Here is a 26,755-nt window from a genome sequence, read left to right as displayed (position 1 = left end):
ACCTGGAGCACAGGCAGCTCCGCGGGCGCCTCCGATCCCCGCGGGACCCCCGTCCAGCCCGCCGCCCGGTGCAGCCGCCTGAGCGCCCATCGGTGAGTGGTCCCCGACCGCCACTGTCGCCTCCCAAAGCCCGCCCGGTCCGCGGAGCCTAGAAGTCTGATTATTCCCCTGCCGCCCCCAAGACTTTCAGTCCCCACCCCCCGCAGTGTGTAGCGGTGTCCCCAGCACCCCGCTCCGTGAAACCTCCTTGTCTGCCTCCAGCTCCTTCCAGCCTGTGACAATGCCCCCTGACCTCCCTGTTCCTTCCCCTCGTGCTCAGTTGCCCCCACTCCCAAGTCGCCTCCCCATCCTCTCAGCCAGAAGAGATCCCCTCCTTGGAGTCTCCCTCTACTGACCTCACCCATCTCTGTCCTATTTGGCCCCTCCTCCCACTCAAGAGCTCCTCTGCTACTTCACCAACGCAATGGCCTGTCCAGCTACCTCTAAAATGTCCCTCGGACCCCTCCCTCCCCAGGACACCACCCAGGCCCGCCCCTCTCTGCCAACATCCCAGTTCCCAGCTCCCGCCTCTCCTTTACCTCTCTGACACTCTTTCCCCTCTACCCCTTTTCCTCTCTATATATTTATTTTCCTTTAAGTATCATTGTGATTTTATGGATTTTAACATTTTTGATATGCAGTTAATTTTGATGCTCAAATCGTCCCATCTTTGGCCAGTGGGAGCTCCTTTAGGCTGGTCCCTATTTCCCAGTAGCATGTCCCTTACATCTTTGCCCACCTTCCCACTACCTGATCAGGCTCATTTGTTCTCCTGCTCCAGCCTTGGAATCAGTCATTTCTACAAGAAGCTCAGTTTTTGTTTGTTTGTTTAATGGAAAATGGTATTTGGAGACTCCAAGCTGACCAAAGCCTGGTTCTGTGAAAGATCAGTAAATTATAAGCATCTGCTTAGATTGATGAAGGAAGAAAAAAAAAAAGAAAAAGACACAAATGACTGATTTCAGGAATGAAAGAGGGAACATCACTACGGATCCTACAGAGAATGAAAAGATAGTAAGGGAATATTGAAAACACAGTCTGGGTGGGGGTGCTTGTTGCTGCTGAGTTGGTAATTCTCTCTTTCTAACACAGACCTACGATAGGAGTACATGTCCCGAGGTCAGGTTGCCTGGTGTCCCAGACTGAGCATCTTCTAACCAAGTGATCTTGGGCAAGTTACTGCTATCTTTGTGAGCCCCCATTGTGCATCAGAAACATGGGGATAATAATAGCCCTACCTTACCACATTGTTAGGAAGATTAAATGAGTTAGAGCAGCATCTGGCATGCGGGCATGCGGTGATCAGAAATCTTCATATTCTTGGGATCACCTGAGGCCCCTCGTGACCTGGGTGCACTCAGCCAACCCTTCAGCCTTATTTCTCACCCCTCCTGTGTCCCGCAACCTGCTCCATGCCGTTCACAGCTCGGGGCCTTGGCACACACCATCCTCTCTGCCCGTCTTGCACGGGATCCTTGCTGTGCCTGGAAGGGAGCTGTTCAAAAGTCAGCTCGGCCAAGGTTTGCTGATCCGTGGTCAGTTTACTGTGTCCTCATCTGGTGCTCATCATCCCTTGGTCTCCCACCATCAGTCTTGCTACTTCCATCATCCCACCGTTCATCTCTTTCTCTTCCTCCAGCTGAAATAATCACCGTCTTCCTCCGGGAACCCTCACCTCCTGCCCTCCCGTGCTCTCTGCTGCCCCACCCCCACCCCCAACCAGTTCTCCCATCCTCCTCCACCCATCCCACCTTCCGGCTCCCTTCCTTCTCCTCCTCCTCCTCCTCTGTGAGGCAGGCCCCCAACAACACCCTGTGTCCCTCTTGCAGGCATATCTCCCCCAACCTGCGCCCATCTCCATCAGCGAGCCCAGTGGGGAGCGTGGAGCCACCATGTTCAGCTGGATGAAGCGGGGCGGTGCCCGGGGCCAGCAGCCCGAGGCCATCCGCACAGTGACCTCGTCCCTCAAGGAGCTCTACCGCACCAAGCTGCTGCCCCTGGAGGAGCACTACCGATTCGGCGCCTTCCACTCGCCGGCCCTGGAGGACGCTGATTTCGACGGCAAGCCCATGGTCCTGGTGGCCGGCCAGTACAGCACGGGCAAGACCAGCTTCATCCAGTACCTGCTGGAGCAGGAGGTGCCAGGCTCCCGCGTGGGGCCCGAGCCCACCACCGACTGCTTCGTGGCGGTCATGCACGGGGACACCGAGGGCACCGTGCCGGGGAACGCCCTTGTGGTTGACCCGGACAAGCCATTCCGCAAGCTCAACCCTTTTGGGAACACCTTCCTCAACAGGTGTGCAGCTTGAGAAGCAGGGGTGCATCTCCCTGCCTCTGCCCCCCGACCCCTGCCTTTGTTTCTTTCTTTCCTGCTCCAATTCCCTCCTCTCCTCCCCCTTCCTGCCTCCTCCAGGGGAGCAGTGAAGCCTGTGGGGCCAGCCTGCCCCAGTCCACCTGCCCTCTACCTGGGCGGCCTTGGGCAGGTGACTTCATGTCTCTGTGCCTCTCTTATCCTCAACTGGAAAATGGGGATAACCATAGTCCCCACTTCCGTATGAGGTGCTTATTAGCACAGCACAAGGCATAGAATAAGTGCTCAGTAAACATCAGCTCTGAGTTAATTAATTAACTTATTTATTTATTTATTTTGGTTATGGTTCTTATTCTCTGTCCCGATCTTTCGAGATTCTTCCCTTCTCTGTACCTGAGTCCCCCACTGTGCCATCCTGGTTTTCCCTTCTTATGGGTCCTCCTCTGCCTCTCCCTGCATTGACCCGCGGCTCTCCCTCTGCCTCAGGTTCATGTGCGCCCAGCTCCCCAATCAGGTCCTGGAGAGCATCAGTATCATCGACACCCCAGGCATCCTGTCAGGCGCCAAACAGAGAGTGAGCCGGGGTGAGTGGGCCCAGACTCCTGGGTCTGAGGGAGGCGGCGGCTGGCTCTCTGCTCGGACATGGGCCTGCGTCAGCTGGCGCAGAGCTGGCTGGGTGGCAGAAGGGAGCCCGTGGAAGGCTGTGCTGCTCCGTGTCTGTGCATGCCAAGGGGACAAGGGGAGGCATGGGCTTGCACACGTGTGAGCAGGCCTCAGCTCTGTGTCTGGGCTGGTCTGGAGGATGAGGCAGGGAGAGATCAAGAGAGACCGGGGGAGACACGCGAAGTCAGAGAGAGATCCCAAGTGTGGGCAGCCTTAGAGAGACCCAGGAGACCCAGGGAGGAGGCAGAGGCCGAGCACGGAGGCCCTGAGCTCTGGGCATGTTCCTGGCTTCACCTCTGGGCCACAGATGGGGCTGAGCAGGGCTTGGGAGGGGGAATCTGGGCACAGGCCAAGACCGGGCCTGGAATTTATAAACAGCTGTGCAGGGGGAGAGGCCGAGGGTGAATTCCTGCGGGGCCTCCGGGGGAGCCGGCCCCCACCCTGCCTAGCCCGCTCAGCATCTGCACCCCGCCCCGCCCCCCCCCACCAGCCACCCTGCAGTGTCTGCCTGGCCAGCATGGGACTGGGGCAAAGGAGTCTGCCTTGTGGGGCAGAGGGGACAGGAGGCTGGGCCACCGGGCAGGGCGGGAGCTTGGAGGGTGATGGTGTCCCTGGCCGCTGCCCAGCGGGCGCGGGTCCCCCTGGGAGACAAGCAGGGGGCAGCTGCAGAAGCAATGGGAGGGCGAGCGGCCAGTCCGAGGGGGAAGACAGGAAGGAGGGGCCGGGAGTTCCTGGGGCGCCACCCTGGAGCTGGGCCTGTGAGAGCGGGAGGGGAGAGCAGTGAGGCAAGCCGGGTAGGGGCCCAAGGTTGTGGGAAGAGGAGAAAGAAGGGAACGGGCTCTCTTTCCCTGGCAGGTTGGGTAGAGGAAGAGGAGGAGAGTCTGTTGGTCTGTCTGTGTGCAAGTGTGTGGGAGGTCGGAGAGAGCACAAGGGTATGTATGGGAGTCCACATCTTGGAGCCTGTGGCTGTGATTGTGTCGGGATGTGTGCACAGGTTTGTGTGCATTGGTGGGAGGCGTGGCTGGCTGCCTCTCTGTGTGTGATTGTAGCAAAGGGGGGCGTCTCTAGCGGGGTTCAAATCTGGGCTCTCCTATTTTTAAACCACGGGCTCTGGGCGAGCCACTCATCTCCTTGTTTCAGTCTCCTCGTTTGTAAATGGGGGGTAATAACAGCATCAGCCTTGTAGGTGGCACGGAGGGTTCACGTTCATTGTCAAATCTGTGAAGCACTTCGGTGTGCGACACACAGTAGGTGCTCTGGGTATGCGGTCGACTGTGTTCCTGTGAGTGTCGTAGCTGTGCACCCGGGGACTCTGCCACGTCTCCCGCTCCCGCGCTGACTCAACCTCCCTCCCTTCCTCCCGCCTTGCATGAGACACACTTTCCAAATTCTGGCTTGTGTGTGTGTGTGTGTGTACGCTGGGGAGGGAAGGAGCTCCTGGTTCCCTGGCCCTTCCTCCCCGCAAGCAGATTCCCCCTTCCCAACCCCATCCAGTCCCCAGGGGCCACAAGGACCCTGCTCCCACCCGGCAGGATGCCCCCAGCTCCCGCTCCTCAGTAGAGCATAGGGACCCATGCAGTCTCCTGCTCCACACCTCCCACCTGTGTGTCTTGGGTCAGTCCCTCAACCTGTCTGTGCCCTAGTTTCCTCATCTGGAAAATGGGGATCACAAAAGCGCCTGTCTCCCGAGGGTGTTTTGAAGATCCAACTCCATGATTCAGGGAGAGAAGGCAGCGATGGCAGCGGAGTCAGCAGCGGATTCCTGTTCTGCCAGGTGGCACTTGTCCCCCAGGTCACCACCGTGTCCCCTGTTCTGAGAAGCCCTCCTTGACCCCCCCAAGGGGGGGTCAAGTGCCCCCACTGGGCTCCTAAATCTCTCTGGGCTCCCCCTCCCTGGCCTGACCACTCTGGGGACGGGTCTGTGTCCTCAGTGCCTGAGCTGAATGAGAGAACAGGACCGGGATGGCTCTGGGGACAGTTCCTGAAGGGAGACCTTCACTGCGTCCCACATGTGTCACAACTAAAACTTGTTGAGCATTTACCGAGTTCCCAGATTGTGTTTCCTTGTTTTAAGGGTTTATTTTTTTATAGATTTTATTTATTTATTTATTTTATTTTTAGAGAGAGCGAGAGGGAGAGAGCAGGGGGAGGGAAAGAATCTCAAGCAGATCCACACTGAGCTCAGAGCCCGATGGGGGGCTCGATCCCGTGACCCTGAGAGCATGACCCGAGAAGCCAAGAGTGGGGTGCTTAACCCACTGAGCCACCCAGGCTGCCCCTGTTTTAGCAGTTTAATTCAGGTATAAACTGACAAGCCTAAAGCTCACCCATTTTATTTATTCTTACTTATTTTATTTTTTAAAATATTTTATTTATTTATTTGACAGAGAGAGACACAGCGAGAGAGGGAACAGAAGCAGGGGGAGTGGGAGAGGGAGAAGCAGGCTCCCTGCTCAGCAGGGAGCCTGATGCAGGGCTCAATCCCAGAATCCTGGCATCATGACCGGAGCCGAAGGCAGAGGCTTAACAACTGAGCCATCCCGGCGCCCCAAGCTCATGCATTTTAAAACAGGCACTGTTTTAGGCTCTTTACAGATAAGCTTTTTTGGTATATTATATATTAGCTCATTTATATTCATTTAATCTCCACAACAGCCCTCCAAGTCACATTCTGTTAGGACCTCCATTTTACAGAAGAGGAAACAAGTTCAGAGAGGTTTCCTACTTGCTTAAGTTCACACAGCTGGGGGGAGTAGAGGGTTGGGCAGAGGTGGAATTCAAACCCGGGACTTCCTGACCGCTAAGTCAGGTCCTCCCCCACACCCCTCTGCCCACCGTGGCTCCTCTCTGCTCTCCTAAGCCTCGCTTGCTGAATACGTGAGTGAGCAGCAAAAGTGAAGGGTGTGAATGAATGAATGAACAAGGAATGAATGAATGAATGAATGAATGAATGAAGCCCCTTGAGACAGGTACTCCATGAAGGCCAGGACTTGTCTCTGTGTCCTCTGTGGTATCTCTGGGTGCCCAGGATAGGGCCTGGCACACAGAAGACTCTCTGTAAATATTATTAAATAAATTCAAAATATTTACCATCTCCTCTGGCGAGAGCGGAACCAGAGCCAATGTGAACTCTTCAGTTGCTGGATTGTGGGGAGATCCAGAAGCCTTAGGGAGGGGCTGGGGTGATGGAGGCACTTGGAAGACCCCCAGGGTAGGGGGAGGTTCATAGGAGCACAGGGAGTCTGTTAAGAAACACTTCAGTATTTTAACAACCCGTACATCCAGACGGGGGCACGCCACTAATACCTGCCTGAGGAATGAATGAAAAGGGGGCAGGTGATGGCCCTCTGTAGCCAGATGTCCTGAGGGCCTGGGGCCAGAGGGATGGGGTAATTTTGGGGCCTGGGTGTGGGGGCGGGTGCAGAGCTGCAGGATACTCTTGGGGCCTTGGCTGTTTCGCCCAGAGAAGGTTTTTGAAAGTTAACAACCTGAACATCCGTACAGTCCACTGTCCATCCAAAGGAATGAATGCTTGCGAAAGGCTGGAGGGTGCAGGGCTGACCTCAGCCCTTCCCACCACTTCCTCTGTGTACCTCCAGGCTATGACTTCCCGGCCGTGCTGCGCTGGTTCGCGGAGCGCGTGGACCTCATCATCCTGCTCTTTGATGCGCACAAGCTGGAGATCTCCGACGAGTTCTCCGAGGCCATCGGCGCCCTGCGGGGCCACGAAGACAAGATCCGCGTGGTGCTCAACAAGGCGGACATGGTGGAGACCCAGCAGCTGATGCGCGTCTACGGGGCGCTCATGTGGGCGCTGGGCAAGGTGGTGGGCACGCCCGAGGTGCTGCGTGTCTACATCGGCTCCTTCTGGTCCCAGCCCCTCCTGGTGCCGGACAACCGGCGCCTCTTTGAGCTGGAGGAGCAGGACCTCTTCCGCGACATCCAGGGCTTACCACGTCACGCTGCCCTGCGCAAGCTCAACGACCTGGTGAAGAGGGCCCGGCTGGTGCGGGTGAGCAGCATATGGGGTGGGGTGTGTATGTGTGTGTGTGTGTGTGTGTGCATGTGTGTGTGGAATGGGGGGGCAAGGCTGGAGCATGGGGGCAGGAACTGCCCTTGCCCTGCCTCCCGTCAATTCTACCTCAGGGCCTTTGCACTTACTGTTCCCGCTTCCTGGAAACCACCTCCTTCCTTGCCTCCCTCCCACTTGGCTCACTCCCCACCTCCTTCAAGTCTTTGCTCAAAAAGCTCCAGAACGTTTCCCTGTCTGCCCTCCCTTCTTATGACTGTAAGTCCCTCCCGGCTCCCATCATGTGAGTCTTGCTTTATCCATCCCCCCCCCCCAAAGATTTATTTATTTGTTTATTTGACAGACAGAGATCACAAGTAGGCAGAGAGGCAGGCAGAGAGAGACGGGGAAGCAGGCTTCCCGCTGAGCAGAGAGCCCGATGTGGGACTCGATCCCAGGACCCTGAGATCATGACCTGAGCCGAAGGCAGAGGCTTTAACCCACTGAGCCACCCAGGTGCCCCTGAGTCTTGCTTTATCCTTGTTGTAGTTTCCTTCATAGCATTCATTGCTGCCCGGCCGGACATTGCCCATTCACTGGGCTTCTGGGTTTACTGCCTGTCTCCACTTGCATGAAAGCGCCACTGAACCAGACGTCAGGATTTGTTCGCTGCTGTATCCCCAGCACCTGGAACAGAGTTTGTGCTCAGTGAATATGTATTGAATGAATGGCGTTGAACCAACACTCTTCATTTGACAAAACCTCCCCTATGCCCAGCCTGTGTTAGGTGGTATTGAGGATACAACAGTGACCAAGGAAATTCAGGGGAGGAGACAGACTCATCCCCAAACAGTGATGACCCAGCATGGGCCGGGCTGGTACTGGGGAGCCCAGGGGGAATTGGGGTGGAGGACTTCTTGGAGGAGATGGCATCTGAGCTGCAAAGTGGAGGAAAGGGAGGATGAGGAGGGGAAGGAATTCTAGACCGTGGGACCAACAAGTGTGTGAGCCGGAGATGAGAGGGTGGCCAGTTCAAGGAAGAGGGAAATTGTCAGTGTTGAACCCTGTGTAGACAGTGCAAGTAACTGAATCTGAGCCCCGTGAGGTGGGAGTCAGGCCACCCAGGGCTGAGGCCTGGAACCTGCATTTTGTCCTGAGAGTACTGGGGAGCCACGGAAGGGTTCGGATTACAGGAGGGATAGGGTCTCACTCAGGCTGCCTTCTGTTAGAGGAATTTAAGGGCTGTTAGACTGAGGCTAGAGACCAAGGAGGAGGCTGGGGACCGAGGAACAGAGAGGAGCCTGGATCCAGAGCAGGGCTTTGGGAGGGGGAGGAGAGCACTGGTTTGAGAGCGATTTTGGAGGCCAAATGGAACATTCACAGGGGAGGCTGCCAGGGTGGAGGTGGGGCAGGAAACCGGGCAGGCAGGGAGGCCTAGAAGGCTATGGGGGGTGGAGGAGCCCGAGGTGTTGGTTTAAGGAGCAGCAAAGAAGGGGTGAGTCAGGGCGCCTACCCCCACCCCAGGAATCCTCCCTGGGAGGGAGCGGCCCAGCAGGGACAGCTCTGAGCCTCGGAATCCACCTTTCCCTCCTCCCCCACCCAGGCTCTGGACTGTCTCTGTGTCTCTGTCTCTCCGTGGGTGTTTCTTCTCATTTCTACCTCTTTCCCAGCGGCCATCTCTTTCCCTCGTATTGGTTCTCTCTTTTGGGCTCTTCCCTTCACCTTCCCTCATTCTCTGTCCCTCTCTCCTCGCTCTCTCCTTCTCTCTCCCTCTCTGTCTTCCTCCGTGTCTCTTTGAGGCCCTACTCTGGTTCGCCCTGGTCCCCCACGGACCCCTGGGCCCCGGCCCCTCGGGGACGCAGACAGCGGCTGGAGCTGGGGCCCAGGGCCGTGAGACAGAGGGGCGGGGCCGGGCCGGACACCTGGTGCCCCCGCCGGGCAGGAGGCGGCTCCGGAAACCCGGACAAACCCCGGAGTCCGGGACCCGCGCCCCGGCCCAGCCCGCCCTCCCACCTTATCTCTTCCTGGCACCTTCCCCTGCTTCCTCTCTGGAAAAGCCGTCAGCGCCCTCCCGCCTTCCCTCTTCTGGGTCCCCGAGGAGCCGCTTTAGGCCCCGCCCCTCACATCAATTGGCCCGCGCTCACAGGCCCCGCCCACCATCCTGACCACGCCCCTGCCCCATTGGCCCCTGACATCTAGGGACCATTCCTTCCCCTCCCTCCCTCGGACCCGTCTGTGGCTCCCCAGTGCCCCTCACACAGGGTCCAACTATGACCAAGCCTCCCTATGCCCCTCCGCTGCTCCGTGTCACCCACCCAATCCCCACGTGTGATTCCGCCACACTTGGTCTGGCCATCGAGCAATAGTTCACACCATTTACCTTCCCATACGCTCTGGACTCTGAGTAGCTACCCCTCGGTGCCTCGGTTTCCCCGTCTGTACGTATAGGGAGTGGATGAGTCACCGGCTCTGCCCTTTGGTTGAAGAGATAGCTGCGAAAAGGGGCGATATCACTGTTTTGCGATACTTGAGGCCAAGATCTTGCGGGTCTGATTCCAAAGAGGCCAAGATGCCCTGAACCTTCTTACCGAGCTTCTCTGAGGCAGGCCCCTGATACTCATTCAACAAACAGTTACCAAGCACCTACAACGTGCTTCTGCACTCTGTTGAGCCCTGGAGTTACAGCAGGGAACAAATGAGTTAATGCTGTTTTGTTTTGTTTTTCTTGTAGAATTACTTTTTACTGGGGAAGTGGGTATTAAACAAATGAATCTATAATATCAGACAGTATTGTATGTGATAAGGATCAGGAAGGAAAATGAAGCAGAGGAAAGGAGATTGGCAAGGGACTGTTTTAAGGAGGTCAGGGAGGGTCTCCCAGTAGAGACCTGAAGGAGGGAGAGTGGAGGTCTGGGGTAGGCCCTACCAGGCAGAGGGAACAGTAAGTGCAAAGGCCCTGAGGCAGAACAGCCTGGAAGGAGGAGCCCAGGGTGGCTGGAGGACGCAGAGTGGTGGAGTTGGGAGGACATGAGGTTTTAGAACCAGCCAGGGACCGCCAAAATTTTTAGCATTCTAAACCTATGATTCATTAAGAGAACTTTCAAACGAATGTTTTCCATTGAACCTTTAAGACCATCTCATGGTAAAGCAGTTAAGCTGGGTTAAACATGCTCCCTCCCAGCCTTGATGGTCCCCACTGCCTCGCAGGGCCTCTTCCCTGGAAGCAGCCCCCATGAGGAGTTTCTTGTGTCTTTATCCAGATATAGTCTATTTTTATTTAAGCGTATGCAGTTAATTACTGAGCTTCCTGCTCAAAAATGCTAATGTTCATGATTCTGCCCTTCTTGTTTGTTTTTTGATAACTTTGGAGATTGGGGCTCAAAGGTTCCCAAGTTCATTGCTGCCCTCCACAAGTATTTCTTGAGTGCTTTCTGTGCATATTTTGCCGGGTACTGGGAACAGAGGGAACAGATAAGGTCCCAGCCCTCCTGGAGCTCCCATTCTGATGAAAGGAGACAGAATAAGTAAGCCACCAGATAAGCAAAATAAGGATGGGTCGCAATAAACATCGTGGAGGCCAGGGAAGTGACAGTAGAAAATAATTGGATGGCGATGGTTGGGGCACCTGCTTCTCATAGGATGGCCTCTGTGAGGAGGTGACATCAAAAAGATGCTGAGGGAACCAGCTTGGGGAAATCAGAGCAGAGTAGTAGGCAGACAGTGGCATGTGCAAAGGCCCTGTGGCAAGAAAAAGATTAGCATGCTGGTACAAAGATGGCAGGTGAGGAAGCTGACATGGGGGCACAGGGAAGGGTGAAGGATATGAGATAAAACACTAGGAGCCAAATCCTGGAGGGCAGCAGTTCTCAAAACTTCCAGTCACAGGAGCAAATGACACTCCTGAAAATGATTGAGCGCCCCAAAGACTGTATAGGTACATGGGTTGAATCTGTCTACATTGGCCATACCAGAAGTTAAAACTGAAGAAAATGTTTAATATTCATCTAGTATTATCGCTGAACCAACAATAACCATGTAACTATTAGTAAGCAGCAGTTAGTGGATTATAAATGTTATGGATGAGTTATGATAGTTCAATTTATATTAATTAATAGGGATAGTAGATATTAGAAGATCAGTTTTTAAATAACCATAAGCCCAGGACATGGGCTAAGTCCCATAGATTTTACGAAAATTATCTCCAAACCAAACCAAAAAAAAAAAAAAAAAAAAATTACAGAGGACGTTGGCCCGGTTTTACATTTTTGCAAGTCCCTTAAATGTCTGGCTTCTGCGAAGACCTCTGCATTTTCACATCTATTCCTGCACTCAGTCAGTCATAGTATCACGAATCCTGTTGCCTTTAAAAACTCCACTGCCCCGCCACCCAGGGAGGAGGAATGGGAGCACAAAAGACACATAGCACCTTCGTATTGTAATTAAAATAGTTTTGACTATGTGAACCCCTGAAAGAGGCTGGGGAGGGGAGGGAATCCCTGGGGTTCCCCGGGCCATGCTTTGAGAATTGCTGCCATAGGGACTTGTCAGCTATGGTCGGAATTTGGTATTTGGATAAAAAGCAGATGGAGACTTTGGAGCAGTGTCTCATGATCTGGTGTTGTTTCCTAAAAATCAGAAAGACCTCTGCAACCGCTGCTGCAACCGCAACCTGGAGAAGGCATGGTAGGGACAAGGGAAGCCAGAAGACCAGTGGGGGGCCTGCTGTGTCTCCCCAGGCGGGCGGTGCTGCCAGGGGCCATGGGGTTGCTGGCCCCCGAGGTGGGAAGCAGTGAAAACAGATGGGGTCCGGGCCCAGATTCTGCTGGGCGTCAAAAGACGGAGCTGTCCAGGAATGTGGACAAGGCAATCCAGGCAGAGGCTCCAGCTGGTATGTAGATGGGGGGTGGGGAGTGGATTGCCCGGGAGAGGAGGGGCCCTTCTGCCCTTGCAGCAGCTTCTCACCTGGAAGGGTCAGAATGCACATTTTCAGGCCCCCCTCCGGGCCATGCAGATCAGGAGCTCTGGGTGCGGGGCCCCGGGTGACGACACTGTCCTCCCGCAGGTCCACGCATACATCATCAGCTACCTGAAGAAGGAGATGCCCTCCGTGTTTGGGAAGGAGAACAAGAAGAAGCAGCTGATCCTCAAGCTGCCCGTCATCTTTGCCAAGATCCAGCTGGAGCATCACATATCCCCTGGCGACTTTCCGGACTGTCAGAAGATGCAGGTGGGAGGTTGTCCCCGGGAGCGAGGGTGGGAGGTGTGGGGGGTGTCAGGGGAGGCGGAAGGGGTCAGCTTCTGTGGGCTTCAGGGTGGGGCCTTGAAAACAGAAGGGATGCAGGGCAGGTTCTGGAAAGCACCTCCTGCAAATGGTTCCCTGAGGGCACGGTTTTGTGAGTTAGGACAAGGGAATGAAGACAGAACCCCAGGGAACCGTGGCTTCAGTAGGATGGAAGTTTGTTTCTCTCCATAAAGTCCTAGAAGGTGGTCTGGTTTGGTGCTTTCCAGAGCCAGGGACAGCGTCCCCTTTTATCTCAGTTCTCCTCCCATACCTGGCCTCCAGTTCCAAGATCCCTGCATGGTACAGAATGGCTGCCAAAACTCCAGCCATTCTGTATGCCTTCCAGCCAGCAAGAAGGGATGAGGGAGAAGGGGCGGAAAGCTACTGGTCCAGTCTCTCTAAGGACACTTCCTAGCATGGTGCTGTCCAATGGTACTTTCTGCCATGATGGAGATGTTCTGTACTCTGACTTCCAGTATGGTAGCCGCTAGCCCCATTAGGTTTTATTTAGTTTAACTCAGTTAAATTTAAATAACCACATGTAGCTCCTCTCCTGGAAAGGACAATTCTAGAGACCCGTGTGTGGCACCGAGCTGGGGGGCTAGATCAAGGTTCTCAGCCTCAGCACTACTGACATTTGGGGTCAGAGCGTTCGTGGTCTGGGGTGTCCTGGGCATTGCGGGATGTTTATATTCTCCTGGCTTCTACGTGCTGGTAGCGTCCCCCAGCTGTGACAATCAAAAATGTCTCTAGATCTTGCCAAGCGTCCACTGGGGAAGGGCAACATCTCCTGTGGTTGGGAAGCACGGGGCTAGATAAACAGCAGCTAATACGATTACACTGATGGTTCTGGAACGCTTTATCCAGATGAATTCATTTAGCCTTTCCTACCCCTCAAGGGAGGGGAGCGCTAATGTTATTGAGCCATTTCATACGTGTGGAAACCGAGGCCCAAAGAGGTGATGTCACTTGCCTGCAGACACACAGCTGCTAGGTGGCAGAACTGGGTTGGGATCTGGGCAGGCAGGCCCTGGAGTCCAGACCCCCCCCAACCTCCACCCCTTTATGTCCAGATCAGCGGGCTTCTCTGCCTTGGTGCTGGAAATCAGTGTGGTCCATGAAACGGATCGGTTTGTGCTGTGAGTCTCCTGGTGCAGGTGACTCAGAGGGGCCACGGGACAGAAGCAGCACGACCACAGATCCAGCTGCATGGCTGCTCTAGAAGAAGTCATCTTCTGTGGGCAGGGTGTCCCCCAAGTTCCTGACAATCTGGCCATCCCAGGCTAAACCTCCAAACTTGGCAGCAAGGCACACTCCCCCGTTTCTGTGAAGTGGGGTGACGGAACTAACGGCAGGAATGGAATTTTCTCGATTTGCACCAGGGTGGGCGTGCCGGCCAGCTGCAGCCTGGGGTGCCACAGAGGCTGGCTAGACCCAGGGCTGTGCTCAGGAAGGGCTGGGACTGATATTGGAATATTGAAATCCTTCTCTACCAGCTGGCAAATCATCAGAGGGCCGCTCATGTCCCCACCGTCCAGTGATTCTGGGGGCGCCTGGCACAGGGGGCGGGCCCCTGGGACCCCGCTGCCCCAGTCTCTTCTGAGCGGTGGGTGTCCGAGTGGGACAGGCGGGTTGTACGGGTTCGCACCTCTCCGTCAACACCTGCCGCCCAAGGATTCTGCCGCCCCCTGACTTCTCAGGGCTCCTCTCTCCTACCCCCTCCCCCACAACAGGAGATGCTGATGGCTCACGACTTCACCAAGTTCCACTCGCTGAAGCCGAAGCTGCTGGAAGCCCTGGACGAGATGCTGACCCACGACATCGCCAAGCTCATGCCACTGCTGCGGCAGGAAGAGCTGGAGAGCACCGAGGCGGGGGTGCAGGGCGGCGCCTTCGAGGGCACCCACATGGGCCCATTCGTGGAGCGGGGGCCCGATGAGGCCCTGGAGGACGGCGAGGAGGGCTCGGACGACGAGGCCGAGTGGGTAGTGACCAAGGACAAATCCAAGTACGATGAGATCTTCTACAACCTGGCACCAGCCGATGGCAAGCTGAGCGGCACCAAAGCCAAGACCTGGATGGTGGGCACCAAGCTCCCCAACTCGGTGCTGGGCCGCATCTGGAAGCTGAGTGACGTCGACCGGGATGGCATGCTGGATGACGAGGAGTTCGCCCTGGCCAGCCACCTCATCGAGGCCAAGCTTGAGGGCCACGGGCTGCCCGCCAACCTGCCCCGCCGCCTCGTGCCGCCCTCCAAGCGGCGCCACAAGGGCTCGGCAGAGTGAGCCAGCGGCCCTCCCTCCCTCCCTCCTGCCCTGCTGTGGCCCCGAACGCCAGCCGGCTGCTCGCACACCCCCGCCCCAGCCTGCACGCTTGCCACCTGCCCACCTTCTCAGTTGTACGGCTGGGCCTCTCTCCACTCCCATCCACCAGGCCATGGGGACCAGGGGAGGGGCAAGGCTTCTCTGCCTGGCCCATGCCCCCTACCCTCACGTACACTTAGGCACATCACGGGGACATTAACACACGCGCACGCGCGTGCGCACACACACACACACACACACACACACACACACACACACACACAGAGGCGTCGATTCAATCATTGTTCATTCAAGTATTTATTGAGCACGTACTACGTTTGGATGGGCAGGGATTGTTCTGGGCCCCGGGCCTTACAGCAGACAGCAACCCAGACACATGCATCCGCCCTCAGGGGGCTGACATCCTCAGGAGAGAGCACCCACACCGTCACACAAACGCACACAGACACACACCCGGCCCTAACCAGTCTGAGCCCCAGTTCTGGGCGGGACCCCTTGCCTCTCTCCGTAGTTCAGTGGCCATCCGGTTGTAATAACCAACACAAAGACCCCCTTCCCCACTTCTTGCCCATCCGGCCCCCAACTCCACCCTGTTCTCAGGCCTTGGGACCTGGGGGCTCAGAGGGGAGACACTACTTCCTCAAAGGGACCCTTCTTCAGCTCCTCTGCCCACTTCTTTAATAAGGATTCTCAGCAGACAGAAAAGCCCCTCGGAGCTTTGCTTTGCCGAGACTGTGTGCCCACTTTGAGGTATTTTTGGCCTCTGCCCACTGGCCCTGGTTTGAAAACCCAGCCTGGCGGCCCCCTCCCCCAGGCTCCCCACCGCTGGTGGCCTAAATTGTAGACTGAGGCACAGCTCCTTCTGCCAACAGCCTTAATTTAAGTAGAGCCCCTACCATATATAAAGGCGCCTGGGCTTTATTTTAGTCCCCTTTCTGGGGATGTGTTGGGGGGAGGGGCTCTTGGTGCTACAGCCCTCCCCTCTCCTCCCTAAAGGGACCCCTCCCGTCCTGCCCTCCCCCCTTCGGTGCCTTCACCATATACTAGTGCTTGACCCTGGTGGGGGACCCCATGGAAAAGATGGGGAAGGGTGACATAGGTGGGGATGATGCCCACCCCCACGATGCTCTCGGGGATTCCCACACCCATCAGCACGCTCCCCCCCCACCCGCCCCGCTCCGACCCCATGCCTAGGAGGGGCCTGTGAACCGAACAGCGAACAGCGTTCCGACAGAGCAAATAAAGCCAAGGCTTCTTTCCACGTGGAAGTCACGCTGTCTTGGGATGGTGGGGGGGGGGCGGGGATCGCTCTCCCCCTGACTCCCCCGGAAGGAGAGCCCTGGGCAGGGCTTGAGGTTGGTTGGGGGGGGGTCTCCCCTCCAAGGTCCCAGGAGTGGGGCGGGGGGTTGGAGGCCATGACTCAATGCTGCAGAGTCTGATGACTCAGGCCTGGGCTGGGGGCCAGACCGACATATTTTCCGAAGAAAAGTCACTCTGGGGCCCTCCCTCCGGGACAGCCCTCTCTCCCGCCTCCCGCCGCGGGGGCCTGGGAACCAAGCCCTGGGGCGTGGGGTTGTGATCGCGCGGGCTCGGGCACATCGTGCCTCCGCCAACACCCCCCGCCCCCGCCCCCGCCCGGCCCGCCAGCGTGCGCCACCTGGGACGCCACCCCTGACACGTAACACCGGAGACAAGCTGACTCCTGGAGGAGAGGTGACGCTGTCCACAGGGACCACCATGTGTGCGCACGCATGCGCGCTCCCTCCCGGGGGCCTCGGCCTGCGGACCCCGCGGGCTGAGCCCCGGACCCACGCCCCGACCACACCCACCGCGGCCGGGGCACGCTGACCTCGCGCTCCTGCCGCCCACGCGCGCTCTCCAGCTTTCGCGGCTCCCAGCGCCCCCTGGCGGGCACTCGGGAGCTGCACGGGCTGCGCGCTGAATCCCGGATTTCAGTCCCGACTCGGGGGCTCCAGGGCGGGTCGCGAGGATCCCGCTGTGCGATCCCCGGCGTGGCCCCCTCCCTCTCTGGGCTTCCTGGATCCCTATGAATGGTTGCCAGAGCCCAAGGGCGTACAAGCTTCCTTCCTTATTTGTAAACAGCAAGGATTAGTTGATTCTAAGATGAAACCTCAGGGGGCGAGCCAGTAACAATAGCTAACATTTGGATACCAGGCACATTCTTTTTTTCTTTTTTTTAAAGACTTATTTATTTGAGAGAGAAAAAGAGAGAGAAAGCACAGAGCTAGAGGGAGAGGGAGAGCCCAATTTGGGGCTTGAACCCAGGACTCCAAGATCATGACCGCAGTGAAGGCAGACACTTAACCGACTGAGCTACTCAGACACCCCCGCCCCAGGTACAATCTTACACTGTTGTGGGTTTATTATTTCGTTTCCTCTCCTGAAAAACTTATAAGGCTGATGTACCGTTATTGTCCCTATTTCACAGATGGGGAAAGTGAGGCACAGCTATGCAGCTTGTCCAGGATTCATGATTCCCAGCCTGCACTGCCAACCCTGTATGTTTCTAACACTTTGCATATGAGATCCTGTGCTCCCAACACGGCCCTCGGAGAGCTCCTGGATTTCCAAGATTCTAGGATCAGAACACTAAAAACACAAACGTTCTGAGACTGGAGCGTGTCTTTCGCCGAATCCGCCACGGACGGCTCTGATTCTCCTTTTTAAGACAACTGGATTAAAAATAATAAATAGTAAGTTAAAGACTAAAAATATACGCAGATTTAAAAAATTTTCCTAGGCGGAGAGGTGTTTGCTCAGGGCTGGAGCCGCCAACCCACGACCCGAGGCCCACGGGAATTTGCATAAGAGGGAGGAGACATTTACCCTTTATTCCCGCCCCTTGGCGGCTCCAGTCACTTTACCCAGATTGCGGTTACCGGAAGTAGGTCACGGGAGGGGGCGGGAAATCTGCGCGCGCAGGCCAGAAACCGGCTTTGGGGCGCCGGCGACCGAATGCTTCCTTTGCCAAGATGGCGCCGGGAGGCAGTGGCCGTGGCAGCACGCCGTGCTTGAAAAGCGAGGCCGATTCCGGCTTCCTGGGCTTCCGTCCCACTTCGGTGGACCCGGCGCTGAGGCGGCGTCGGCGAGGCCCAAGAAACAGGAAACGAGGCTGGCGGCGGCTCGCTCAGGAGCCGCTGGGGCTGGAAGTTGACCAGTTCCTGGAGGACGTGCGGCTGCAGGAGCGCACTAGCGGGTGCGTGGGGCGGGACTTCTGGGATCTGGGCCACGTTCGGCGAGGCGGGGTGCGAGTCCGAGCGTGCTTGGCGGGGACATCCGGGGTGCTGCGCGTGTCTGTATCGGGCACCTCTGCCCTCTGGGGTGAGGTTGGGGGTCTTGGTTGGGTTACCAGATACAGGAATCACAGTGTTAAATTATAATTCAGGCAAGTGACTAGTAATGGTAGCCTAAGTGCGTCCCGTGCACCCACCTTTGTGTAATGCTGAGAATTAAATATTACGATATTTTAAGCGCTGTGATCTGTTAAGTACTGAGTTCTGTGATTTTAAGGGAGAGGCCTTAGCCTGGTAGAATCCTATGGCGGGAAGAAGGTGCTTGAATGTGCATAGTACTAGAGGAAAGCCAGGCCCCCTGAGAGGTTAAGCCTCCCTCCCTAGCAGCTCGCAGCCTCCACATCTCTGGCTGACATTCTCCTTCCTGTCTCCCAGTGGCTTGATATCAGAGGCCCCGGATGAGAAACTCTTCTTCGTGGACACCGGCTCCAAGAAAAAGGGTGAGGAAGAGCTTTCGGTGGTGCCCCCTTGGTCCTTCTGTATAGTCCATCTTAGTCTCTATGATTGACAGGGCTTGGGTGGCAGGCATCCGCCAGGAAAGGTCTTTACTATAAACAAAAGGATCTGGAATGAAAGACTAACAAGTCAGATTTTCTTTTTGGGGTATCCGAGCTCTCAGTCTTCAATCTGGCAGTTCCCATCGAGTCTCCATCTGGCACACGGAAGCCAGCAGGGGTCTGCCTGTGAGTAGATCAGACGCAAATGAGCAGACCTCTCATTAACTTGCAGAAAAGCTGGAAAGGATGAGACCTGTTTTAGTAAGACGTGTTTGAGTATGACTAAGATCTAGTTTAACGAGTAGAAGAAGCTGGTCTTAATTTGGTTTCTTTGATTTGCGGAAAGGCGGGGCCGGGGCACTGCTGAAACAGTGCGGGAGAGGTGAGTTAGGGGTGGTTTGAGTGAATAATAGGTTTTCCAAGGGTAAGTAGAACAGACCAAAAATAGACGATCGCTTTAACCAGGAGCTAGAAAACAAGCTAAGGGTCTTTTTTTTTTTTTTTTTAAAGATTTTATTTATTTGACAGAGAGAGAGATCACAAGTAGGCAGAGAGGCAGGCAGAGAGAGAGAGAGGAGGAAGCAGGCTCCCTGCTGAGCAGAGAGCCCGATGTGGGGCTCGATCCCAGGACCTGGGATCATGACCTGAGCTGAAGGCAGCGGCTTTAACCCACTGAGCCACCCAGGCGCCCAAGCTAAGGGTCTTCTTTAATGAGCAACTGGCAAGCTGCGTGAACAGCAGGTGCCCTTAGGGAGCGAGTGTGGGTTCATTCCAGGGGTCCGTTCCAACGAACGTGAGAGGGTCTCTTTCCGTGAGCAGAAAAGGACCTGCTTTGAGGTGCAGGAGACTAAGCTAGCGAGTGAGAGGTGACGATTGAAGAGGTCACCTTTCACAGAAGGGAGCCGATGGGCGTGTGAACAGCAAGGGGAAGGCAGGACCTGCCCCAGGGAACAGGTAGGGTAATCCCGAAGGCCTGCCTTGGCGAGTATGAAGTCTCTTTGGGAACAGAGGAGAAGCAGTTGATTGATTCTGTTTTTGGCTTAAAAAAAGAAAGACAGAGGCACTGTTCGTGGCCTGTTAGTCTGGCCGTGGCTTACGGGCTCCATTCCGGTGCCATAGCAGCTCCAGGGACACGTGACTGACTGACTCGTGGCTCTCAGTTTCAGGTCCTGGGGACACAGGGAGGAAGAAGAAAGGTAATAGTGACTGCGGGTTTTCCCAGGTGATCACGGTGCCTCATGCTGTTGCAGTCATGACCTTTCCAGGCAACCCCGTGAGTTAGGCGTGTAAGGTTCTCATTTGGAAGTGCAGAAGAGTGAAGTCTTTAGGACGTAGCCTAGGAAACGGAAGGACGTGGGTTCTGTCCTAGTGCGTTTGGTCCTGGAGTTTGCTTTTCACTATCGGGTGAAAGAAGGTGGAAAAGCATCGTGTTGAGAAGCAGCCATTTTGGGTCCCGAGTCCAGCTCCCTGGGCCTCAGTGTCCCTTGGTCGCCTTCTTTCTCATTAGCATTCCTGGTTTTCCTGCCTTGTCTGGAAGCCCTTAGAGGGCAGGGCTGTGGGTCTGACCCTCTCTCTGTTCCCAGCACAGGGCTGTTTCCAGGTGGCCCAGGAAATGGGTGTGGTGGGGGGGGCTGGGCAGAGCTTGGACACTCTGGGCACCTCTTTCCCCAGGTGGAAGCCTGGGGCCAGCCTGGGGCCTCCTTGTCTGCCCTGGGATGCAGGTCTGATGGCTGCCGTGGGACCGAAACGCAGGGGTGGGGAGTTGCTCTTGGGAAGCGAGGAGGCCCGAGCCCTCGACTGCTCTCCTTTCTCGCAGCCCCAGAGCTGAACAAGAGGACCAGAAGCCAGAAAAGATCACTTCTTCTCAAGAAACCCCTTCGTGTTGACCTCATCCTAGAGAACACATCCAAGGTCCCTGCCCCCAAAGAGTGAGTGTCCCCCCAACCCCCACCCCCAGACCCATCTTTCCTGCTGGGCTCTGGCATCTCGTCTCTCGTCCTCTTGTGCAACAGCCACCACTCACTTCTGGGGGGAGGGGGTCAGGTCAGGTGAGCGTCACTTGGAGGAGAGGGATGGGATCGGACAGGGGCTTTGCGGGTGGGTTGGAGGAAATGAGGTGGGGGCCGGGGTGTTGTGGCTGAGGAGACAAGTGCAGGGCCTCGGCCCAGCCAGGAGCTTTGGGGGTGGAGGGGAGGGATGGCTGGGAGCCATCAGGAGGCCCAGCAGGCTAGCTTAGTGATAGCTGTGAGGGAGGGGAGGTTGGATGGGTAATGGGGTGGACTCCTGAGATGGGGGTATGGGAGGAGCGGCTGTGGGGACCAACTGAGGTCAGTTTTGAAATGATGTGTGAGGTTCCTGGGAGACCTGCAGAGGCCCCCGTGTGGTTGGCTCTTGGGTCAGGGGAGAGGCCCCGGGCTGGAGACAGACCTGGCTGGGTGGGCTCTGAGGCTGGGTGGGAGAGGCAGGAGGAGTGCAGAGGAGGTGCACCTTGTACGGGGTGCTTGGCAGAGGAGCTGCTGGGTAGTGGGGGTACAGAGCCCGACTGGGAGGAGCTGGGCCCTTTCTCAGGCCTCTGCTTTATCTACCTGTGCTACTTCTCCACCCAGCGTCCTCGCCCACCAGGTCCCCAATGCCAGGAAGCTCAAGCGGAAGGAGCAGCTATGGGAGAAGCTGGCCAAGCAGGGCGAGCTGCCCCGGGAGGTGCGCAGGGCACAGGCCCGGCTTCTCAACCCTCCTGCTACCAAAGCCAAGCCCGGGCCCCAAGATACCGTCGAGCGGCCTTTCTATGATCTCTGGGCCAAAGACAGTGAGTGCCCCTGCTGTTACTTGTGGGTGGGGACAAGGCTGCCATGCACAGTTTTACAGGTTGTGTGCTGCACAAGCGCACAGGGTCTGAGGGAGGTGTTGGCAGGTAATTTGATGATCCTCAGCAGAGTTCAGTGTCTTGGGCTTCCCTTTCCTGAGGGCTCCCCCCTGCCCCTTAGCCTTGGCTCCCTTCTGCTTTGGGACCTTTCTGTATGCTCTTTTGCCTGGTGTTCAAAACCCGTTGGGGTCTGAGAGTCCGTCCTTCCCTTGTCCATGTTTTGGTGCTGTCTTTGTTGGGAGGAGGGGTGGGAGGGAGCCCTTCAGGCCACACTGGCAAGCCCCCAGCAGCCACCCTGTATTGCCTCCACAGACCCTCTGGAGCGTCCCCTGGCTGGCCAGGATGCCTTTTTCTTGGAGCAGACCAAGAAGAAAGGGGTGAAGGTGAGACTGTGGCACAGGGGGTTCTTGGCGACTGGTCAGAGCAGGGCGGGGGTGGTGGGCGCTACACTGGGGCCCTAGAGCCTCGGTCTCAGCCAGGGGCCAAGACCGCACGTGCAGGGGCCAGGCCTCGAGCTGGTGCCTCCAGAGGAGAGGGCTGCGCGCCGGCGGTCGGTGGGGTGCTTTGGGGGATGAGCAAAGCTTCCCTGAGAAGGGGCCTGTGCCGACAGGTCCTCCCCACGCGGGCTGTGCCGGGACAGGGCCTCTGGGCAGGGAACTAGGGAGTTCAAGGGCGGGGCTGAGTAACAGCTCAGAGGAGGCTGGCCTGGTGGGAAGGAGCTTGGGTTTTGGAGTTTTCCTGTTAGTGATTTTGCGTAGGAGAAGAGTGGGGTCCCGGTAGCAGCTCTGAGGAGTCAGGATCGCGGTGGGTGGACGTGCCAGGGTGGGGGGGGGACCCAAGACGACGCCCTGGGGCAGAAGCACTGCGACAGGTGGGCAGTTGGGTGTGGGGAGTGGGTGGGGGCCGGGGGCTTCTGGGGTTACCCCCAGGCTTCTGGGCGAAGGCCAGAGGGACAACCACTACCACCCCCTATCCCTGCCGTGGTCTTGTTGAGGCACAGGTCTTGATCGGATTCGGATTTGGGCCGGCTAGACTTGGGTTTCTGCATTTGTCACAAGCTTCCGGCAGGGGCCGGGCCGCGCCAGGGGCTTCTGCCAGCCCTCTGTCCGCTGTCCTCTACGCTGAATGACAGAGACCGCCTCACGCCCTCTGCCAGGGCCGCCGCAGGTGTCAGGGTGACGGACGGGGACTGGAGTCAAGGTGCCCTGTAGCCGTGTTTTTACCGGTGGTGCCCACAGCAGGGGTCACGGGGACTTTTCTCAGGAAAGGAAGGCAGGGGCCCCCCCAGCCCCCCGCAGGGAGCTTTCTCATCCTGGGGCTGTGGCTCCCTTGGGTAGCACGGCAGCTGGGTAACAGGTGTCCGTTGTCTTAGACGCCGGACCCACCGGCACCTCCCAGTTGGAAGGCCGTGGGCCCTGCCGAGGCCTCTGCCACCTGCCCCGCCTGGAGAACCGGCTTCAGAGCGTGCGCGGTCTCGAGTTGTGGGGCTGCCAGGCTTCATGAGCCTTGTCCTCCTCCAGCGGCCGCCGCACCTGCACACCAAGCCTTCCCAGGTCCCTGCTGTGGAGGTGACACCAGCTGGAGCCTCCTACAACCCGTCCTTCGAGGACCACCAGGTATGCAGCCTCTCCTCAGCTGTGGCCTGGCCACCTGGTTGGCTTGGCCTCACTGGGCTCCTGTGTCCGCCCGCTGCTGGGGAGTCGGCAGTGACCGAGGCGACCCCCGACTTCCCCTCCTGGGGCTCATGGTCCAGCACGGGAGACAGACCTGTTCCCAGACAGTGATGACCCAGAGGGCGGGGATGAGGGAACCCAGAGGAGTCGCCAAGCGTAGCCTTGGGGGTCAGGGAGGCTTCCTGGAGGAAGAGGATATCAGAGCTTAGACCAGAGGTCTGAGGAGGAGTTTGCTGTGGGGAGCGAGGGGAATGGGTGTTCTCAGGCGTGTGCCAGAGACAGTGTGTACAAAGGCCCGGGGGTGTATGAGACCATACCATGCCACTTTTCGGGGAGTCCACGGGCTTAGATGCAAAAAGCTTCAAAGAAATGCTAGTGGTCTGAGCCGGTGAGATTTCTCCAAGGTCTAGGCTAGGTCGGCAGCAGACACCTGGCTGTGGGAGTCACTGTATATCGGTGATGTCTGTTGAGCACGGGTGTCGTGAGCAGAGGGGACATTCTTTGGCCTCGGGGAGCACAGGTCCCAGAGACAGATCGAGATCATGGAGCAGACGTGGGACGCTCGAGCGAGTGCCCTTCCGCCTTGTTCATGACGAATGGGCCCCTTAGCCGACCCGGAGCAGAGCGAGCAGTTTTCCGCGCCTGAAACACGGTGTGGGCGAAGCCGGCTCCAGGACGCCGAGCGGGAGGAGGCCGGTCACAGGCAGAGGCCTTCGCCATCCCCTGCGGGCTGGCTTGGCTGTGGGGGAAGAACGTAGGAAGATCAGTCCATGTCTCTTGTTCTTCTTTGAACTGTGTCACAGAGAGCGCTCCCACGCCTTAGGACTCGCCCACTCACCGCGTGGGATGTAATGGTTTTTAGCGTCTCTGCAGAGTTGTGTGGCCTGAGTGGCCCTCACCAGTATGTTAGAATGTTTTTATCCCCTCAAAAGAAATTTGGAACCCATCAGCCATCACCGCCCCCTGCCCCATCTTCCCTCAGCGGCCCCCACTGTCGTTCCTGTCTTTACACGTTTGCCTGTTCTGCGTTTTGCGTGAACAAAACTACCGAGTGCAGAGATCAGGGATCGGGCCGTCCTCTAAGAGAACTGGCAGAGCAGACGGGCGCGGGAGGAGGGCACACCCCCTGACAGCGCAGGGGTGGGGTGGGGTGGACGAGGGCCTGGGGCACAGTGGTGGGAGGCTGGGTTTGTCTGTAAGTCCCTGGGTCCTCAGCCCTGACCCCTTCCCCTCCCAGACCCTGCTGCGGGCGGCCCACGAGGTTGAACTGCAGCGGGAGAAGGAGGCGGAGAAGCTGGAAAGGCGGCTGGCGCTGCCCGCCTCGGAGCAGCCTGCCACCCAGGTGAGCCCACACCTGCCCGCCCTGCCCTGCCCCTGCCTTCCCTGTGCTCCCCCCACCCTGTCCCTGACACGCCGCTACCCCCCCACCCCAGGAGTCTGCGTTCCAGGAGCTGTGCCAGGGGCTGCTGGAGGAGTCAGACGGGGAGGGGGAGCCAGGTGAGGGCCAGGACAGGGGGCCCGAGACTGGAAGGGAGCCGGCCGAAGGAGTGGAGGCCTCCCCGGCACCCACACGCCTGGCTGCGGCGGAGAAGAAGACCGAGCAACAGCGGCGGCGGGAGAAGGCTGCGCGGAAGATGGTGAGCGCTGTGGGCTCTAGCCTGCTGCTTCTCCCGCCGCATGTGGGCTCAGGATGTGACGGGGCATGTTCTAGATCGAGTCCCTGCTGCCCTGATGCTTATATTGGGGGTGTGGGATTTACAGACCACCAACGGGTAAGGAAGGTGGTTTCGGGAAACAGCTGGGAAGTCGGGGGAGGTGGCATTGGAGGGGCTTCAGCAGGGGAGAGGTCTCCCAGGGGACGGTGCTCAGCCGGGCCCCTGACTCCACCCGGCCCTGCTGCAGCGGGTACAGCAGGCCGAGGTGCGGGCGGCCCGGCTCCGGCACCAGGAGCTCTTCAGGCTACGCGGGATCAAGGCCCAGGTGGCGCGGCGGCTGGCAGAGCTGGCGCGGCGGCGGGAGCGGCGGCGGGCACAGCGGCTGGCCGAGGCGGACAGACCCCGCAGGCTGGGGCGGCTCAAGTGAGGCCTGGCTTGGGGTGGGGAGCGGGAATCTGGGGTCCCGGTTCCCTCCTGGCCTCCTCCTAGAAGATCATTTCCCCACAGAGCCCCCTGTTCTGGAGGGCCTGCTGCCCTGGGCGAGGCCAACCCCCTGAACACCCCTGCCCATTTTCTCTAGGTACCAGGCCCCCGACATCGACGTGCAGCTCAGCTCGGAGCTGTCTGACTCGCTCAGGACCCTGAAGGTATTTGCCCGCCCGGGGTGTTGTGCTGTAGGGGAGACCCCGTGCCCAGTGATGATACCCATCCTTGCTCCCCATGCCCGCAGGGGCTATGGGCGACATCACGGCTGCCCCAGGGTTGGGCCGGTTGGGCTGACGCCTGGGGGCTGAGGGCACGGGGTCTTCGGGGCCCACTGGTATGATTGGAGCCTATGGCCTGTGGAAGGCCCTCCCAGCCGGGTCCCAAAGCAGCTGCTGGGGTCCCGGCCCCACCTTTCTCCCCTTCAGTGCTGGGCAGGTCTCCTTAAAGCTCAGCACGGTCTTGTCCTGCACGCACTTAGAACCTGCTCGGTGGCCTTGGGCGCCTCGCCACGGCCGTGGACCCCGCGGTTTGGGCCCGGCTCGGGGCTGCCGCCAACTCTACTTCATCCGGGGGCCGCGCGCCCTGTTGGTCTGAGCCCGGCCCGTGCCGCTGCTGCCGCATGCCCGGCACGCTCTCCGCCTCTTCAGCCTCCATCCCACTGGTGCTGCGGACCTAGCCCAGGGGTCCCTCCACATCACCCCACCAGCCCAGGGCCAGGGTGGGCCCCCGCAACTGAGGCCTCCCTCTCTGTGTCCCACAGCCGGAAGGCAACATTCTCCGTGACCGTTTCAAGAGCTTCCAGAAGAGAAACATGATCGAGCCTCGGGAGAGAGCCAAGTGAGGGTCCCCAGGGCTGCTGCGGGGAGGGAGGGCTTCGGGAAACCTCCCGCCCCTGCGCTTGGTGGGCTTGCTGGCCACTGACCGCTCTCTTCCCTCCTGCAGGTTCAAGCGCAAGTACAAAGTGAAGCTCGTGGAGAAGCGCGCGTTCCGCGAGATCCAGTAAGTGGCGCCCCCTTCCCTGCCCGGCCGACGGGGCTCCGTGCTGCGGCAGGAACCCCTCTGAGCTGCCGAGGAGAAGGGGCCCTTGTCTGCCCTCCTTCCTGGTGGGGGCCCTCGTCTGCCCTCCTTCCTGGTGGGGGCCCTTGTCTGCCCTCCTTCCTGGTAGGGGCCGTCTGCCCTCCTTCCTGGTGGGGCCCCGTCTGACCTGGAGGGGGCACCACGCTAGATGCCTTTGAGCCCAGAGTCCGGGTGGGGGAGGCTCCCCAGAGGGAAATGGAAGGGCACGAACCGGAGTTGGCCCGTGTCGAGGGGGTGAGGCCATGAGGCCCTTCCTCCGCCCCCGCACCCTCAGCCCCCTCTCCTCTGTCCCCAGGTTGTAGACACCACGGATGCCGGAGCCCCTACCCCACAATAAATCACCGCTGGCTGACCCCTCGGGCTCACATGTGACTTGTCCCCCTCCTGGGGGCAGCGTCTCTCTCTGTCCCTCCCTAGCACTTTGGGGGTGCTGGTACCAGAACATTCATCTCCACCAGAGCCTGGCGCGGCAAGATCTTCGGGGAAGGGAGCGGAAGAGATGGGGCTCGCCGGCTGGTGGGGAGCCGAGAAGGGGGAGTGGAGATCACAGCTGGGGGGTGAGG

General features: G+C 58.1%; 2 protein-coding genes across 5 annotated transcripts; both read left to right on the top strand.

Moving 5' to 3' along the window:
* LOC111160656 (EH domain containing 2) lies at positions 1 to 14,883 on the top strand. The gene is made up of 6 exons (XM_022523896.1): positions 1 to 92; positions 1,869 to 2,335; positions 2,837 to 2,934; positions 6,613 to 7,025; positions 12,085 to 12,249; positions 14,037 to 14,883. Exons 2-6 carry the CDS (start codon positions 1,932 to 1,934, stop codon positions 14,586 to 14,588), a joined length of 1,632 nt encoding a protein of 543 aa, XP_022379604.1. The 5' UTR covers positions 1 to 92; positions 1,869 to 1,931; the 3' UTR covers positions 14,589 to 14,883.
* Positions 14,884 to 17,592: 2,709 nt separating this feature from the next.
* Positions 17,593 to 26,546, top strand: LOC111160755 (NOP53 ribosome biogenesis factor). Of its 4 annotated transcripts, XM_022524087.1 has the most exons (13): positions 17,593 to 17,844; positions 18,317 to 18,381; positions 20,255 to 20,366; positions 21,045 to 21,244; positions 21,614 to 21,684; positions 22,822 to 22,917; positions 24,212 to 24,316; positions 24,408 to 24,611; positions 24,877 to 25,052; positions 25,210 to 25,276; positions 25,876 to 25,952; positions 26,058 to 26,114; positions 26,488 to 26,546. In XM_022524087.1, the coding sequence occupies exons 1-13, from the start codon at positions 17,621 to 17,623 to the stop codon at positions 26,492 to 26,494; spliced, it is 1,461 nt and encodes a 486-aa protein (XP_022379795.1). In that variant the 5' UTR covers positions 17,593 to 17,620; the 3' UTR covers positions 26,495 to 26,546. The 4 variants fall into 4 exon arrangements, with proteins under 4 accessions (XP_022379795.1, XP_022379797.1, XP_022379798.1 ...); XM_022524089.1 differs by lacking the exon at positions 26,488 to 26,546 and having other exon boundaries at positions 26,058 to 26,118; XM_022524090.1 differs by lacking the exon at positions 26,488 to 26,546 and having other exon boundaries at positions 17,598 to 17,844; positions 20,261 to 20,366; positions 26,058 to 26,118.
* The last annotated feature ends 209 nt before the right edge of the window (positions 26,547 to 26,755 follow it).

This window comes from Enhydra lutris, unplaced genomic scaffold (assembly GCF_002288905.1).
Source record: "Enhydra lutris kenyoni isolate GAN:26980312 unplaced genomic scaffold, ASM228890v2 scaffoldscaffold77, whole genome shotgun sequence".
Lineage (NCBI taxonomy): Eukaryota > Metazoa > Chordata > Mammalia > Carnivora > Mustelidae > Enhydra > Enhydra lutris.
This window is presented reverse-complemented; position numbering and strand designations above follow the sequence as displayed.

Bases quoted from the DNA above. Each gene is read 5' to 3' on its own strand.
- LOC111160656 (XM_022523896.1), top strand. From the start codon at position 1,932: ATGTTCAGCTGGATGAAGCGGGGCGGTGCCCGGGGCCAGCAGCCCGAG. The intron at 2,336-2,836 runs GTGTGCAGCTTG...CCTCTGCCTCAG, and splicing joins GGGAACACCTTCCTCAACAG to GTTCATGTGCGCCCAGCTCC. The intron at 7,026-12,084 runs GTGAGCAGCATA...GTCCTCCCGCAG, and splicing joins AGAGGGCCCGGCTGGTGCGG to GTCCACGCATACATCATCAG.
- LOC111160755 (XM_022524091.1), top strand. From the start codon at position 17,621: ATGGCGCCGGGAGGCAGTGGCCGTGGCAGCACGCCGTGCTTGAAAAGC. The intron at 20,367-21,044 runs GTGAGTGTCCCC...TTCTCCACCCAG, and splicing joins AAGGTCCCTGCCCCCAAAGA to CGTCCTCGCCCACCAGGTCC. The intron at 21,245-21,613 runs GTGAGTGCCCCT...TTGCCTCCACAG, and splicing joins TGATCTCTGGGCCAAAGACA to ACCCTCTGGAGCGTCCCCTG.